The following is a 17,009-nucleotide window of genomic DNA, read 5'->3' as shown; positions in this document are numbered from 1 at the left end:
GCCATACAACACAGAGATCCGCCTGCTTCTGCCCCCAAATTCCGGGATTAAAGGCATGTGCCACCATGCCGTAACTGTATTAAAAATATATTCCATAATCGGTATTTCCCTAGGTAAGAAAAATATTCTCTCTACCTGTTCTTCTCAGCAACGTTTAAAGACTGTTCAATTTCCCTAGGTGCTGTATTTTGGATGCGATCCACCAGTTACTGTCTTAGACTATAAAATGGCTAGCAGGTGACATGACCTTAGCTACATACACATTTTATCCTCATATGTGGAATGGTACAGCAAGGCAAATTTTAGCTTTGAAATAGCTAAAATTACACTGGGTCACAAAGTATATACTTTCACTGACTAAACACAATTTTTTTAATTATTTATTTTTTATTTTATGTGCATTGGTGTTTTGCCTGCATGTATGTCTGTGCGAGGCTGTCAGATCCTGGAGTTGCCATGTGGGTGGTGGGGATTGAATTCAGGTATCTGGAAGAGCGTTTAACCGACAAACCATCTCTCCAATCCCTAAATATAATTTTTTAAAAGGAAGCTTGAAAAATACGAACATTTCAATATTCTGAATAGGACTGGAAAACGGCATAGAGTTCAGTAGCAGAGCACGTATGTGAGGCACTAGGTTAAAGTCCAAGTGCCACAAAAAGAAATCAATAAATAATTAAGAAAAAGCTGGCAAGTTTTCAATCCCAGCACTCAAAAGTTGGAGATTTGAGGATCAAGAGTTCAAGGTCCTTCTTGGCAGGTAGTAAGTCTCTGCGGGAGGTGACACCGACACAATAAACAAACAAACAAACAAATACATTTTGATAATAAGTAGAATAAGTACTATCATATTAAATTATTATAATTTCAGTTGCTTTAAACTTTTGTAACATGGCTCGTACAAAATCTTAATAACATGCATGGCTCAAATTTTACTTCTGTTGAGTATCACTATTGAGCCATTCAATGGGTTAAGGAAATAGGACAGTTTGGCTTTTGAAAGGAGCCAATTCCATGAATAAATAATATAGGCTATAAATAGCAAAAACTAGGTGGAATAAGCATGACAATTAAATTATAAAAACTTGCAAAGATTATCCACTGTGCGAGAGAAGGAGAAAGGTCACAGCAGCCAGGAAAGGAGATGAATGGAGAGCTATGGCACGCAGACAGCAGCAGAAGGAAACAGAGCTACACGTCAAGTTTAGCAGCCTGGAATGAAAGGCTCTGGCCTGGCTGGACTTCTTAACATGACAAGAAAGGACCCAAAATAAAAACATTGAGAGAATGTTCAAAGAGTTCAAGTCTGGAAGAACACTAAGTAGTGACATGTATTAGACCAAACAATAAGAGACCTAGACACTGACTACAGTCTTGCTATTCTTTCTGGGGAATTTAGAATTCTGCAATTTCCTGAGATTACACACCAGAAATGGTATTTGCTTGTGTTTTGGAGTCACTGTTTTAGACAGCTTGGCTGTAGTCCTGAACCTATTTAAAAACTAAAGAAGGTAGGTCTAGATCTCCTTTGTAAATACCCTGAACTGCAATGGTGACTGTGCTGTGTGTCCCTACAAAGGGACATTTTTCATCTTTATATTAACCACTCAAGTGTTTTCGTTCTTTTTCTTTTCTTTTCTAGTTTTTGAGACAGGGTTTCCCTATGTAAGCCCGGCTGTCCTCAAACTCAGAGATCAGCTTGCCTCTGCATCCTGAGTGCTGGGATTAAAGGTGTGTACCACCATTGCCTGGCTTCTTTTTTAAATGCCAAGCAGCTTTTTTGGGGGGAGGGGGGGAATTCAAGATAGGGTTTATCTGTAGCTTTGGAGTCTGTCCTGGAACAAACTATTGTAGACCAGGCTGGTCTCGAACTCAAAGATCCAGCTGCCTCTTCCTCCCAAGTGCTGTGATTAATGGTGTGTGCCACCACTGCCGGGAGCCAATTAGCATTTTTAGATGACCTAAATTCATCAAGATCTTACATGATTTTTTCCCCCCAAGACACAGTTTCTCTGTGTAGTCCTAGCTGATCTGGCTGTAGACCAGGCTGGCTTTGAACACAGGTCATCTTTGTAAAAAAAAAAAAAAAACAGTCAAAAACCTTTTATATTATAGAAATGGGAAGAAAATCAAATAAGAAGGAATCCTAGTCCTTGAGAGATTTAGGCAGAAGGATTATCAGTTTGAAGACAGTTTGTGGCCCTGCATCAAAAGCCACTATTTCCAAAACAAAGAAACCAACAAACGAAGGGAAATTTTACTCAGTTTTCCTATCTACAATTAGCTACCCTAAATTATACCAGTTATCTCTAAAACTGTCAGTCTTTCATTTATTCTTTTTTTTTTAAAGAGGAAGGAAGAGGATGAGTGTGAGGGTTAAATAAGGATTATGACTGGGTATCCCTTGTTGATCAGATTAGTCCCAAACTCACAGTAATCCCTGGTGCCCCGCCCTCCATGGCTGACTTGCTAAAATGTGTCTGTCATTTAAAAACATAGAAATTAATTAAAAGGAAGTAATTATGAAAATTAAAAAAGGCAAGTGATTAAATACACATAGGCACACCTGCAAAGAAAACTCAGTTAAAACTCAAAGCTTTAATGGAGGATGAACAAGTCTCCAGAGGTTGAGAGTACAGGCGCAAATTGCCAGTCCCCATTGGCCCCAGATGGGTCTGGGCTCCTAGATGCCCCAGGGTGCTCTGGGGCAGAAGCAGATCTCCTATATCCTGGCCCCATCCTGTAAATCAACTATCCCTGCCATATCAAATCAAGTCTAAAGGCTGCATAAATCCACACAGGCACCTAATTTTTGATAAAGGGTGTCAAGATACAATGGAGAAAAGACAACCTCTCAAGTACTTCTGGGAAAATGAGACACCCAAACATAGAAGAATCAATCAATATCTCACTTTCACATTGCTTAAAACAAAACAAAACAAAATGGCCACCTTAATGTTAGGGTTAGAAACTTAGCTGGGCATGATGGTGCACATCATTAATTCCAGCACATGAGAGACAAGGCAGATCAAGGCCAACCTGATCTATAGATTGAGTTTAAGGAGAGACAAGGCTACACAGAGAAACCTTGCCTCAAAACCCCCACCCCCCAAAAGCTAGAAACCTATAAATTGTAAAAAGATATAAGATACAGATATGGCCAAGTGCAGCAGCTCATGAATCTAGGTGCAGCATTCAAGAAGCTGAGGCAGATGGACAAACATGACCTTGAGGCCAGCCTGGGCTACAGAGTGTGCCCTGCCTCAAAAAGAGGAAAACAGGAAGTCTGAACAGTGATGATGCAGCCTTTAATTCCAGAACTCAGGAGACAAAGTCAGGTGAATCTCTGCGTCTACAGACAGAGTTCTTGCACAGCCAGGACTAAATAGAGAAACACTGCCTCAAAAAAAAAAAAAAAAAGTAAATTAATAAAACAAAAAAGCAAACAAACTTGTTAGAAACGAAAACTAGTGAAGCCTGTATAGAAATCAGTACGCAGTTCCTTTTTTTTTTTTTTTGTTTTTTGTTTTTTGGAGACAGGGTTACTCTGTGTAACAGCCCTGGCTGTCCCGGAACTAGCTCTTGTAGACCAGGCTGACCTCAAATTCACAGAGATCCGTCTGCCTCCTGAGTACAGGGATTAAAGGCGTGCGCCACCACTGCCCAGCTCATAGTTCCTTAAAACAACAAAAACAGGCTTATAGTAGGATGGGGGGTGGAGCGCGAGTGGGGGAACGACACCTAGGTCTCCATGTCCATCACAACACTATTCACAGCAGTCAAGGCATGGAATCAACCTACATGCCCACCAACAGGTAGGTAGTTCAAAGAAAATGTGGAGTACACATAATTCAGTTTCACACAGCCAGGTAGTGGTGGTGCATGCCTTTAGCCTCAGCTATCAGGAGGCAAATGCAGGCAGATCTCTGTGAGTTTGAGGCCAGCCTGGTCTATAGAGGGAGTTCCAGGATAGCCAAGGCTATTCAGTAAAATCCCGCCGTGGGGGTGGTGGAGGTGAAATCAAAAAAGAACGTTTAATGATTCCCAGGACAATAAGCTAGGCTTAATTAAAAGGGAAAACTATCACGATTTCTGCTACATGGAAAGCTCAGTGTAAATGTGTGAAGCAGAAGTAGGGAGCAATGAAAGCGAGGGACAGCTATTGGAGAAGAGGACGATATGGAGAAGGCTTGCTGGGAATTGAACTCAGGACCTTTGGAAGAGCAGGCAATGCTCTGAACTGCTGAGCCATCTCTCTAGCCCCTCAATTCACTATTTTTACACTAACAAAAAAAATTAAAGACTTAAGACCAGTTTTGGTATCCAAACAACAAACTAGTAACCTTCATGACAAGCAAGGAGGATGGGAAGGAGGCGTTCCCTACCGACCGAGCAGTATGAAGGCACATTTTATATGTATTCAACCACTGAGCCATGCTTTGACAGCTGCTACAGAGCTATTCAGTAAAACATTATTCTTTATGTATACAACATTCCTTCCATGCATGCTTGCATGACAGAAGAGGGCACCAGATCTCATTACAGATGGTTGTGAGCCACCATGTGGTTGCTGGGAATTGAACTCAGGACCTCTGGAAGAGCAGTCAGTTCTCTTAACCACTGAGCCATCTCTCCAGCCCAAAACATTATTCTTGATCTGTAGTTACGTCTGAATCACAGAATGGTAAGAAAATCAACTTGCAACAGAAAATATTTATCATCAAAAGTGCATATAATTAATACACATTGAAAACGTTCTGGAAAACACCAAATTAATGACTATCTTTAGGAATAAAACTATTTTCAGTGTTATATGAATTCTATGACACATGCTACACAGCATGGGTGACCTTGAAAACAAGCTAAACAAAAGAAGCCAGACAGAAAAGGTCACATATTTTAATTACTTGACATATATGAACTGTCAAGAGAAAGTATACCTAAAAAAACAGAAAGTAGATTACAGCTGACAGATTCCATGCAGGGTTTAAGGAGACACTAAAGCCAGTGGAAGGGCTCCTGCCAGCATGGGTACATCTTTCCAGGGCATGAAATGTTTTGAAATAGATAATGGTGACAGTGAGAAAGCCCTGTCTCTACTATGAAAACTATAATGCTGCCACCTCACCTCCTAATCCTTTGTGTGTATGTGGAGGCATGTGCCACAATGAATGTATGGCAGCCAAAGGGAAAAAAAAATTGTGGAAGCTCTCTTATTCCACCATTTGAGTCTTATCTACTTAAATTGGTTCTATGAAGCCTGGAGTGGCGATCTTTGCCTGGAATCCCAGAAACTGGGAGGCTGAGATAGGAGGAATTTATATTTTTGGTCACAAAGACTCCTTTTAAAGTATTTATTATCTAACTTTTCACATTATGCATAACACACAGAGAAACCCTGTCTCAAGAAACTAAAAGTAAGTACTTTCCCCCATGTGAACGGATGTTTTCCCTGCCTGCATGTCTGCACTGTGTGCATGTAGGGCCCAGAAGCCAGAAGATGGCGATGAACCCCAGAACTAGAGCTGCAGATGGTTGTGAGCTCCCATGTGTATCAGGAAAGAATCCTAACATGACTGGGATTATAGCTCTTGTTATGCTACCTCCCTGATAAATTGTTTAACTACCCCCACTGCCTTCCTTCTTACTACCACTCTATGACAGCAATGGGATAATAGCTATGTATTAAGTGTATAAAACATTTCTATCTCATTCAAGCAATATTTAAGACAAGAGAACATCTACTCTTAAGTTTTTAGAAGAAAAACAAGCAACATCACATTTATATCTAATTCTGAAAGTAAAAAAATTTTAAAAAGATCTATTGCTACTTAAATAAATAAAATCAACCCTCTTAAAAAGAAAAAAAGCCAGGTGATGGTAGCTCATGTCTTTATTTAATACCAGCATACAGGAGGCAAAGGCAGGTGGTTCTTTTTGAGTTCAAGGCCAGTCTGGTCTACAAAGTGAGTTCCAGGTAAGCCAAGGCTGTCACACAGAGAAGCACAGTCTCAAAAGAGAAAGAGTCTTATAGCAACTATGTCTGGAAAAACAGAGTAGGAACGTTCCCTAAAATGAACCAAAGGTTTGGTAGGTGCAAGAGAGAACTAAGCATTCTCAACTGGCTGACCTACTCATTTTCCACACTATCAGCTTCACTTATTTCACGCGAGAAATAGGACAGAAGTCTGTACATCTCAGAGACTCAAAGATGAAAGGTGATAATGGCCTGCTTGTCCCTAAGTTACAAAACAGTAGATGATAAAGACAAAACATGCTTGACACCTTGCTCTGTATTTGGCCCACATGAGAGGCTACTAACTTGCCTGCCCAGGCTCCACTCTGTCTGGAGGAAGGGATAAGAAACTGACAGAACAGCACTGCTGGAGTCTTCAGTAAGGACAAAGTGATTGGTATTGTTTATGCTTCTAGTTTTGTCAAATACTTTTTAGAATATTAAACTAGAATATCTATATATTGTACATAGTTGTGGAATATTCCTTTACACTGTGTGAAGATATGTCACTGTGACTGGTTTAATAAAAAGCTAAACAGCCAAAAGTAAGACTGCACTTCAGGCAGAGGTGTGAGGAGTCACTAGCCAGGCAGAAAGGAAGCAGGACCGAGTACAGAATAAAGGGAATCAAGCCACTCAAAAGAACGAAAATTAAAAGATATTGGTTAATTTAAGTTATGAAGAACTAGTTAGCGAAAAGCCTAAGCTACCCTCTGAGCTTTCATAACATTAAGTCTCTACATGGTTATTTGGGATCTGACACAGGGATATAGACCTGCTGCCGTACACTAGCACAGTGGCTGACCTAACGAGTTCACAAGATTAACAGCTTATAAATACAAATTTTCATGTGGAGTTGAAGAATAGTCATTTGTATAAAGGCATATGTGTATTTACCAAACACTAATCACATACTAGACAGTGTGCCAAACACATGCCATAATTTTCTCACCTAACCTTTTCACAGCCTGCAAAAATTACTGTTACAGTAACAATCATGGTTTCACTTGCAAAAAGACAGGATGCTATTTTCTTGGTTGTAAAAAAAAAAAAAAAATCAGGATTCAGTTGTAGAGAAAATTTTCATTATGGTGATCTCATTTCCTAACATGTGCACCATATCCCTACTGAAGCACACCTACCTACCTACCTACCTACCTACCTACCTACCTACCTACCTACCTACCTACCTACCTACCTACCCACCCACCCATCCCTGATAATAAGGTTGGACTACAAACTGTGGCTTGAGTAAGAATGGACTCCTATGTTTGAATGTGTACTCATCAGGGAGTAGAACTAACTGGGATGGATTAGGAGGTGTGGCATTGTTGGAGGAAGTGTGTCACTGGGGTGAGCTCTGAGGTTTCAAAACCCAAGACAGGTCCAGTGGCTCGCTCTTCCTGTTGCCCGAGAATCCAGATATGAAAATGTCAGCCTCTCCAGGACCAATGTTTCCCTGCTTGCCCCCATCCTCCCCTGATGAGAATGAACTAACCTCTGAAACTGTAAAGCAGCCCCAATAAAATGCTTTCTTAAGTTCCTGTGGTCATGGTGTTTCCTCACAGCAATGACACACTGACTAAAAGAAGTGGGTACTAAAAACTATGTCAGGCTTGACCATCCTGATGGTTGGTGAATGTGAATTTTGGATTAGAAAAGCAGTCCCTATGAGCTGGATCACAAAAGACAGTGCTGAGGGCTGTCTGAACTTAATCAAGTTTCCAAAGGGAAGAATCTTAGTAAGTGACCTGGAGGGCATCCTTGTGATATTTTGGTGAAGAATGTGCCTGCTTTCTTCTGTTCTTGTCAAACAAAATCCAGATGAGGATAAACTGAAGAGTTTGGATTAATGGTGTTGAGAGGTGATTTTAAGATACCTAGTATTGACTGTCTTATGCAGACCTATAATGAAAAGGAGCAAGCTGATCAAGGAAAAATACAAAAGTGTACAGTTTGAAGAGAAAAGGAAATGTAATGGAGCTTAAAGAAAAGCCTGAGGCTAAGTGGGATATAAGGAGTTGTGACCTCAGTGCAAGATGTCACCTAGGTAAGGGGGGGGAGGAAGGGCAGAGAGGGAAAGAAAGCAAATAAGCAAGCAGCTTCATCAGTGAAGGAAGCTGGTTAAAATGTATCTAAACAAGGGGGTCAAGTTCTAGCCCCAACAAACAGCAAAACATAGCAGCTTTGGCAAAATCTGTCTGAGACTTGACCTGAGCCTAGTTTGGCTATCAGTCAGGAGGTGAGATAGAGATAAAAGATCAAATATTAGATTTGATTATAGAGAATTGAGCCCTTAAGTCAAAAGGAGATAAACTTCTATTTTCTATTATTTGTGTTAGAGGCAGGAAAATCAAAAAAATCTTGACTCACTTAATGGATTTAGAGTTTTACACTATTCTAAGATTCAACTTGAAATATCCCTTTTAAAAACAAACAAAAAAAATCCCTTTTTAGAAGGGATATTTTATATCAAGTATGTAAATAGAGAAGACCGACAAAGAGCTAAGATTTACAAAGCAGACAGAAACCCATTTATTTATAATCCCTGGTCCATCATATACAGGGAATGACAGAAAATCTAGAGAGACCATTGGAACAGGCACCATTTTATCACCAAACTGCTATCTCTTAAGGCAGCCAGGGTTAATTTTCAAAACACCACCACACAAATTCCCCTTACTTACAGCCTCTTTCTCTCTGTCCATAATAGTCTCCAGCTCTTCAAAATGTCGAAGTTTGATCTCTAGTTTCTTCATCTGTGTCTCAACCAGGAGCGCCACCAGGGACTTGATTTTTCTCTCTTCAACAGCAGCCAGGTGCTAAGGGCAAAGACAACTCTAATTATCAGGTAATGAAAATGTATGAAAATGCTGAATTTGAGATTTAGGTGAATAAGCTTTAGGACTCTACTTTGTTTTTTTCAAACATTTATTTTAAAATAAAGTAAAAACTCTCCTTGGTTCTATCACAGAAAACTTCTGGTTCTAATAGAAATAGAGAAAAACAATGCCCCCCACCTCCGACCCTGATGTATTTTAATAGGGCTATCAGAACGGATCAGTGGGTAAAGGCAATTGTTTTTACCTGAAAAATTGAGATAAACCTCCAGAACACAAGGAGAGAATCAACTCCCACAAACTGTCATATGGTCTCATACCCAAGATATCGTAATTTGTTATAAAGTACTAAAGGAAATTCTCCCAGGGCACGTTCTTCTTATTACAGAGTCTACAACAAGGAAGATAGCTATATAGGGCAGGCTGTCTATTTGAATAAAGACTTCTCAAAAATTTTTTCCTCGGTGTCTCAGTATGTAGTTCTGGCTGTCCTGTAACTCACTATGAAGACAAAGCTGGCTTAGAACCCAGAGAATCAACCCGTCCACGCCTCCAACTCCCAACTGCTGGGATTGAAGGTGTGCACCGTCAACAGCCCGCACAAAGACTCTGGCTAAACTCACCTATCAACCACACCTATTTATCTGAAGTGAGACCCTTGAGGAGCTGAAAAGAACGAAGATGAGTCCCTCACATCTGTAGTCACCGTCTTTTCTGTGCTGTGATTTGTCCAGGGAAAAGCAGTTTGTCTCTAGCACCACAAACCCTACTGCAAAGCTTTCCCATGGTAAGCAGACTGTGGAGCAGGGAAGACCAGAACAGCGTCCAGAGCTACACATACAAATACAAGAGCAGAACGAAAGTCATTTTGGAAGATGGCTAAATGACTCCACAGCCGAGAGAGTACGTCAGTAAACAGCACAAAGAATGTGCCACATTACACATACTTAGCCAGGCTCAGATTATCTGCAATAACCAAAAATACATTTTGCAATTTCTTTATCATTATCTGCTAAATTTTGTATTTATCTTATTTGTACAAGAGTATGTACTACAAAAGGCTATCTTTTTTACCTCTTCATTAACTACAGAACCTAGGAGTTAAAATACAGGAGTCAATTAAGACAGGCTTCTGGGAGGAATGATGACAAATGATCCTATATCATAGCTTTATTATGTTTTAAAGATTATTTTATTTGCCGGGCGGTGGTGGTGCACGCCTTTAATCCCAGCACTCGGGAGGCAGAGGCAGGCGGATCTCTGTGAGTTCAAGACCAGCCTGGTCTAGAAGAGCTAGTTCCAGGACAGGCTCCACAACCACAGAGAAACCATGTGTCAAAAAACCAAAAAAAAAAAAAAAAGATTATTTTATTTGCTTTTTTGAAACAGGGTTTCTCAAAGTATCCCTGGCTTTATAAGAACTCACTCTGTAGGGGCTGGAGAGATAGCTCAGAGGTTAAAAGCACTGACTGCTCTTCCTGAGGTCCTGAGTTCAATTCCCAGCAACCACATGGTGGCTCACAAACTTCTGTAATGAGATCTGGTGCTCTCTCTGGCGAGTAGGCATATATGCAGACAGAACACTGTATACATAATAAATAAAAACCTTAAAAAAAAAAAAAACAAAAAACCTCACTCTGTAGACCAGGCTGGCCTTGAACTCAGAGATCCTCTTGCCTTTGCTTCTTGAGTGCTGGGACAAGCACAACCATGTACACCAAGATTTTTTATTTAAAAAAATTACATCTACATGTAAATGTCGGCTTGCTAGTCTGTATACTTGCTTTGTTTTTTTTTTTTTAATATTTATTATTTATACCATGTTCTGTCAGAAGAGGACACCAAATCTCATTACAGATGGATTTGGAAGAGCAAGGAGGGGCATCTCAGAGGGTCTGGGGAGAAGGAAAGGGAGACGTGTTGTAATTATATTATAATTTACCTACCCCCCCCCCATTCTTGTCAGGCAGAGGTGGTATATGCTTTTAATCCCAGCACTTGAGAGACAGAGGCAGGTGGATCTCTGGGTTTGGGGACAGCCTGCTCTACAGATGGAGTTCCAGGAGGGTCAGAGAAACACAGAGAAACCCTATCTCCAAAACCAAACAACTAAACCAGGCTATTGTATATACTCAAAACTCTTGATATATAATGAAATTAAATTTAGAGTCATTACAGCAGCTAGTCAACGGAGAGTATTCATTACATGTTTCTGAAGTCAAAAGATGAAAAGTTTTCCTTCCTGTACAAGCCAACGAAGGTGAAGGACATGCTCTAGCAGATGCAGAGATCTAGAAAGATCACATCAAGGACAGTGCTGACTCTTATTATGTGTATCTACGACAGACATAGTAACAGACCAACCACGGGGATCCATAGAGGTATTAGAGGAAGCACGCAACTACTCAAAAATTGACTTAATAAAGCCTGATGTGAGCAGACTGGAGACACGCCACAGAAGATATATGGAATGCGGGAAAACCACCGAAGAGATAAGTAAGGAAAACCAAGTAGCTACTTCACTGTCAGAGGTTTGAGGCAGGGATTCCAATAGGTAGAAGTAATTTCTCTTGACTCACACAAGGATGAAAGTGGACAGGGCTAACTGCAGATAAAACAGTCTAAAGGGCAAACTTTTTCTTGGGTCACCAATGTACAGTAGTGTTAAACAGAGATATGATGACATCCAAGACTCAATCCATAAAGTTTAAGAACTCGTCAATCAATTGTGACAGACATATGGGACAGTTATGATGGATATTTACACAAGGGGTAAGAAAACATTTTTCTGCGGCTCAGTTTTCATGAACTCAAATCAAATCCATGCTTGCCATTTTGGTCTGTATGGTCAATACTGAAGAAATCTGAGGCAAATATAAAAGACTTTGAGTGAAACGAATATATTATTCTCGAAGAAAAAAAAAGAATATATCCTGGGTTTGAGATTTCTACTTTATTCCAAAGATAATTTTCAACCCCCTCTTCTAATCTCAACACCCAGATGGAAGGAAACCCAGAGGACATAGCCATGTGTGGATACGCATGCTCATGCTCCCACTGTCCTAGTGCCGACGTGACCATCACAGCTTGACAGTGGATGCGGACATGGACGTTCCTGAAAGGATACAACATGGCGAGGCTGGTGAAAAGGCAGAAGTTACCCACCTCGTCTGGGTAAGAGCTAGATCCCGAAACTCTAATTAGCTCTCCATGCACGGGGTGACAAACACTGAATAACAAGGCTGTTTATAGACACAGAAAAACAAAGCCAGGGTAAGAAAAACTTGGAAGGCTTAGTGAGGCTTTGTTAATTACAGTAATTTAAGTGAGTCCCTTGCCCCTGATTACCATGTAACACAAAAATGATTATGTGCTGTGAGTTGTATCAAATATAACTATAAGGCACTCAACTCACACGTGCAATGTATATAGCATGAACAATTTGCACATTTGTCACATTAGAGGGAAATTTGCTTTAATCACAAACACTGGAAGCCTCGATAATCACAAAACTCAGGAGGCAGAGACAGGTGGATTCCTGAGTTTGAGGTCTGCCCAATGAGTTCTAGGACAGTGAAAACTACACACAGAAAACCTGTATTGTGGAGGGACAGTACAGGACTAAACAGTGGACCAGATTCCTAGTTTTTGGAAAAATGGTTATGATGAGCAAATACAGATTGAGTGACCAACACAGCTGTTTACAGCATTCTCACCTGTACCAAACAGCAGGCCTGGGGATGTATGATATAGTTTGTATAAAGAAAAGGAAACTAATAGCCCTAGTCCCTGGTGTAGAACAGAATAAATAGTCTAGAATTTTATTTTCTTATTATATAAAATATCCTAAAGCATAGGATGGAAGAGACAGAGACCATGCTCCAGGAGGAAAACGGGTAGAAATGCTAGGTTCTGCTCTTTAGAACCACGAAAACCAAAATAATTCCAAAGGATATATAAGGAAAGAGGTTTAAAACTAAATAAAAGTCCCAATCATATAACAATTCTGAATCACCTACTAAAGCATTTAAAATTTTAGTTGAGGGACAGATAGGGAGGCTACTGAAGAAAATATTTCTTCAAGACAGACATAGTGGTATATGCCTATAATCTGAACAATCAGTAGGTGGGGCAGGAAGGTCTTGACATGAAAGCCAGCCTGGCCTACATCCTACATAGTAGGACCCAAGATTATGGATTTAAAAAAAAAAGCAACAAAAAACAAGCAGTAATTCTTCATTAATCAACATTTTCATAAGAATTTAACTTTTAAAAATTGTTATTATGAGATTACATTTATGTGAAGAAAAGAGGGCCTTTGACATGGCTCACTGATTAATAAAGTGTGGAACAAATCTTAATGGCCTGACTTTGATATCTAGGACCTATATGATGAAAGGAGAGAACCAATTCGTAAATCCAAAATCCTAAAGTCATCCTCTGATCCTCAAAAGCATACACTGTGACTGCACAATACACACAAGTACTTGCGCACACCCCCCATAACAACAAATAAATATAAAATTAAAAATAAAAACTAGAACCAAGAGATAAGCTGGAGAGTATATTAAACATAAGGGACGTATGGGAAGCTCCTGGCGAGCAGTAACATCAAATTTCTGGAGTTTGTAATGACTCTGCTGTCTCTTTAAGAGACAAGGCATGCTCACTCCCTCCAACACCCCCCTTGTTTGTCTCTCTTCTTCTCCCTTCCCCCTCCATAACCCCCTGAATAAATATCCAACCTCACTCTGCTCACTCTGCATGGCGTGCCTATCCATGTCTGTCTTTTGCCCACCCACCACGTGTCTCCCTGCCTGGGACCAACCACTGCTCAGGGATGGGCGGCCATCTCTGCCTGGGACTGGCTGCTCTCAGGCTACCACCGCTTGGTGACCTAAAGCATTTCTGCTGCCTGCTACTGCTGCCGGGGATCCTGCAGCATTTTTAATTTTCCCATAACAGAGCTGTTGCTGCTTACATGGGTGAAATCATTTATGAAAAATTCAGAGTTGAAGGCTTATTTCTCCCACTTATTTCAATATAAGTACTTGAGAGAGAGAGAGAGAGAGAGAGACAGACAGACAGACAGACAGACAGACAGACAGACAGAGACAGAGAAACAGAGACAGAGACACAGATGACTGGCTGCTCTTGCAGAGGACCCTGACTTGCCAGCACCCACACAGTGACTCACCACTATCTCAAGTCCAGATCCAGGGGACCAGATAACCTGTTGTAGTGCTGCATGCAAACACACGATCCAGATACACATGCAGGCAAAAAAGCCATACATATAAAAGAAATGGAAAAAAACATTGTTGAGAGAACACTCAGCAGTTAAGAATGTGTCCTGCTCTTCCAGAGCGCCCAAATTCAATGCCTCTGATCTCAATGGGACACCCAACACAAATGCAGCACACACACACGATTTTAAAAAAATGCAGGGTAGAATCCCAGCACTTGGGAGACAGAGACAGGCGGGTCTTTGTGAGTTTGAGGCCAACCTGGGCTACAGAGCTACGAGGACCAGTACCAAAACTACCCAGAGAAACCATGTATCGAAAAACCAAAAATCCACAGAAAAACCCTATCTCGAAAAACCAAAATCAAATCAAACCAAACTAAACCCACACCAAATAAACAGACCATTTTGGTTGCATGCCAGATTAACTGGATAGTGGAGACAGGGCTATTACACGCAGCACAAGAAAAGTCAGGGAAAACCTAAGACCAAGGAATCAAAGAGCAAAGCTACAGGTTTAAAGACTGAGAAAGGTAGGGCACTTTTGTGGTTTTCCTAATTTATACCGATGAGGTAACCCCCAAAGACAGTGTATAATAAGAATTCAAATACATCTGGGTGTGGTAGAGCGGACCTTTAACCTCCGCGTTCAGAGGGGCCAGGTCATCAAGGCTATCGTCACACCCTGTCTCAAAACAATACAATCAGAATTCCCAACAGTTCAGATAGGAGATGATGTCCAAATAATCCGACTGGACGAAGTGAAAAAAGTGAAAAAAGAAAACTGTTCCCAACTAGAGAAAAGGAAAGCAACAAACTGGTACCTACATTAGTATTATGTAAGAACATGCCCCAGACTCCTAAGAAAGCCAGGCATGGTGATGTCTACCTTTAATCCCAGCTCTGGAAGTTAGAAGTAGGCTGGAGTAAGATGGGTGAGAAAAAGCATATAGCTTATAAAGTATCTTTGAAAAACATGAGCAGGAATATATATGCAGGATTTAGGGCTATTGTAGTAAAAACCAGGAATGTGCCTAAGGTGTCTGAGTACTCCCATGGCCTGTGATGAAGACAACGTCCTTCAGAGGATTTGTATTCACCCCGGTCACACCTTACAGCTCACACAGAGTGGTTCACAACAGCAGAGTGGTGAGAAGGGCTAGGAAAGAACATCTGTATCGACATGGGAAGAAATACTCAAGATAGATGAAGAGGAAAATTCTAGACACTGCTGGTCTTTGAGATCTGGTAAATTATAATGGAAGAAAACCACTCAGGAAGAAATGGATGATTTTTTTTTATTTCGTATATTCATCTTCAAAATGCTTTAAAATGCTAAATTAACACGAAGCGTGGGAAAATAACATTTCCCAGTCTTCTTAAACATGCAGTGCAGCCGAGACCATGTTATAAATAGAAAAATCCACCCCCAGAAAAGCTGGCAAATTCAAGTAGAAAAAGCTATTTTAGGTTCTTTCTTTTCAGTCTGTAATATCATGATGAAGTATTAAAAACAAAGAAGCAGATTACTGTCTTAAAATCATAAATATTTCAATTTGGTAAAAATTACTGCAACAATGGTCTAAGACGAGTTGAAAAATGAAAAGATAAAGGTGAGCCCTAAGGGGAATTCAAACTATGCCTTCAATTGGCTGCCTTCACAAAGCTAAAGGCAACAATGAATGGAAGAAAAACTGTCACCCCTTAGGACCGGATCTACTCAACACCCTCCTCCAGCCTGGGGATTTCTTAACCTAGAAATGCCATTCAAGCAAACAGTCATCTCCTGCCGGGAGAGAGGTTCTCTATACTAAATGTTCCCAATTAACTAAAAACAATACGACCATTCATGGCTTAAGAGAGCACGGGAAGGGGCTACTGGGGCAAACCTTGGCTTTGGTAGCAGCTGAGGCGAGAGCAGCTGCTGCGGCTGTGGCCACATTTCCCTCAGAAATCTCGTGTTCCACTTTCTTCTTCCCAGTATCGCTTTCTCTTTCTTTACACGGATCAGTGAGTTCCTTGGTCTCGTCATTCTCCTTTTCTTCTGAAAATATTTTTTAAAAAGCTTTATTACAAGTGTACTCAGGTCTCAATAACCCATCTTAACCACTTTTGCCACGATCAACTAGGACTGAAGCTACAAAGAGGTTTCAATGCCCTTTTCTATTTAAGAGTTTCAGTCGATTGCCCCTGCAAGTAAGCGCACACCTGTCAGGGATGTTTTAGAGGGGTACACTCTGTCTTTGTGTCATCTTTCTCAGCTCTGTGTACATTTCCTTGGACATAAAGGTAAGTTCAAGGGAGCATAGCTTAAGATGCACACATTTCATTAAGCGGCAGAATGATGGGAGGACCAGCCTGAGTCTGGATGAAATCAGACACCAAGAACAGTCCTCCTCAAGGGAGAGACAGACACGAGGGCTGAAACAACAACAGACAGAATACAGTGGCAGGAATCGGGCAGATAGACAAAGCGACACCCCCAAAAGAAAAAGGGGAGAAATAGGACACAGACACAGAGAGACCAAAGAACTAGGGAATTTAAAAGCTGGTGAACAAATTGCTTAATGTCTATTGAAAACAAACATGGAAGAGCAGCTTCCAAAATAAGTACTGGTATCTAACTGTTGAATAAAACCCAATGGCCAGGAATGTGGTAGCAAACCTTTATTTAGTGCTCTGGAAACCTGTAACAACATCTCCTCTAGAGACTGGGACTAAAAGAGAGCAAGTACAGAGACTGCCTAGATCATAGGGAAAATTTAAGGCTAGCTTGGGAAACTTAGTAAGATCCAGCCTCAGAAACTTAAAAGTAAGCTGGGCGGTGGTGGCGCACGCCTTTAATCCCAGCACTTGGGAGGCAGAGGCAGGCGGATCTCTGTGAGTTCGAGACCAGCCTGGTCTACAG

General features: G+C 40.8%; 1 protein-coding gene across 1 annotated transcript in view; it reads right to left on the bottom strand.

Annotated features, from left to right (window-relative positions):
* Smarcc1 (SWI/SNF related, matrix associated, actin dependent regulator of chromatin subfamily c member 1) overlaps positions 1–17,009 on the bottom strand; it is a 106,200-nt gene that overhangs the window by 16,477 nt on the left and 72,714 nt on the right. The window contains exons 24-25 of the mRNA XM_005348198.2: positions 15,991–16,145; positions 8,704–8,838 (exon numbers count right to left, since the gene is read on the bottom strand). Coding sequence (XP_005348255.1) covers positions 8,704–8,838; positions 15,991–16,145 — 290 coding nt within the window. The remainder of the gene's footprint in view (positions 1–8,703; positions 8,839–15,990; positions 16,146–17,009) is intronic.

The sequence above is a fragment of the Microtus ochrogaster genome, chromosome 5 (assembly GCF_000317375.1).
Source record: "Microtus ochrogaster isolate Prairie Vole_2 chromosome 5, MicOch1.0, whole genome shotgun sequence".
In the NCBI taxonomy this organism is placed as follows: domain Eukaryota; kingdom Metazoa; phylum Chordata; class Mammalia; order Rodentia; family Cricetidae; genus Microtus; species Microtus ochrogaster.
Note: the sequence above shows the minus strand (reverse complement) of the source record. Positions and strands in the feature narration are given on the sequence as shown.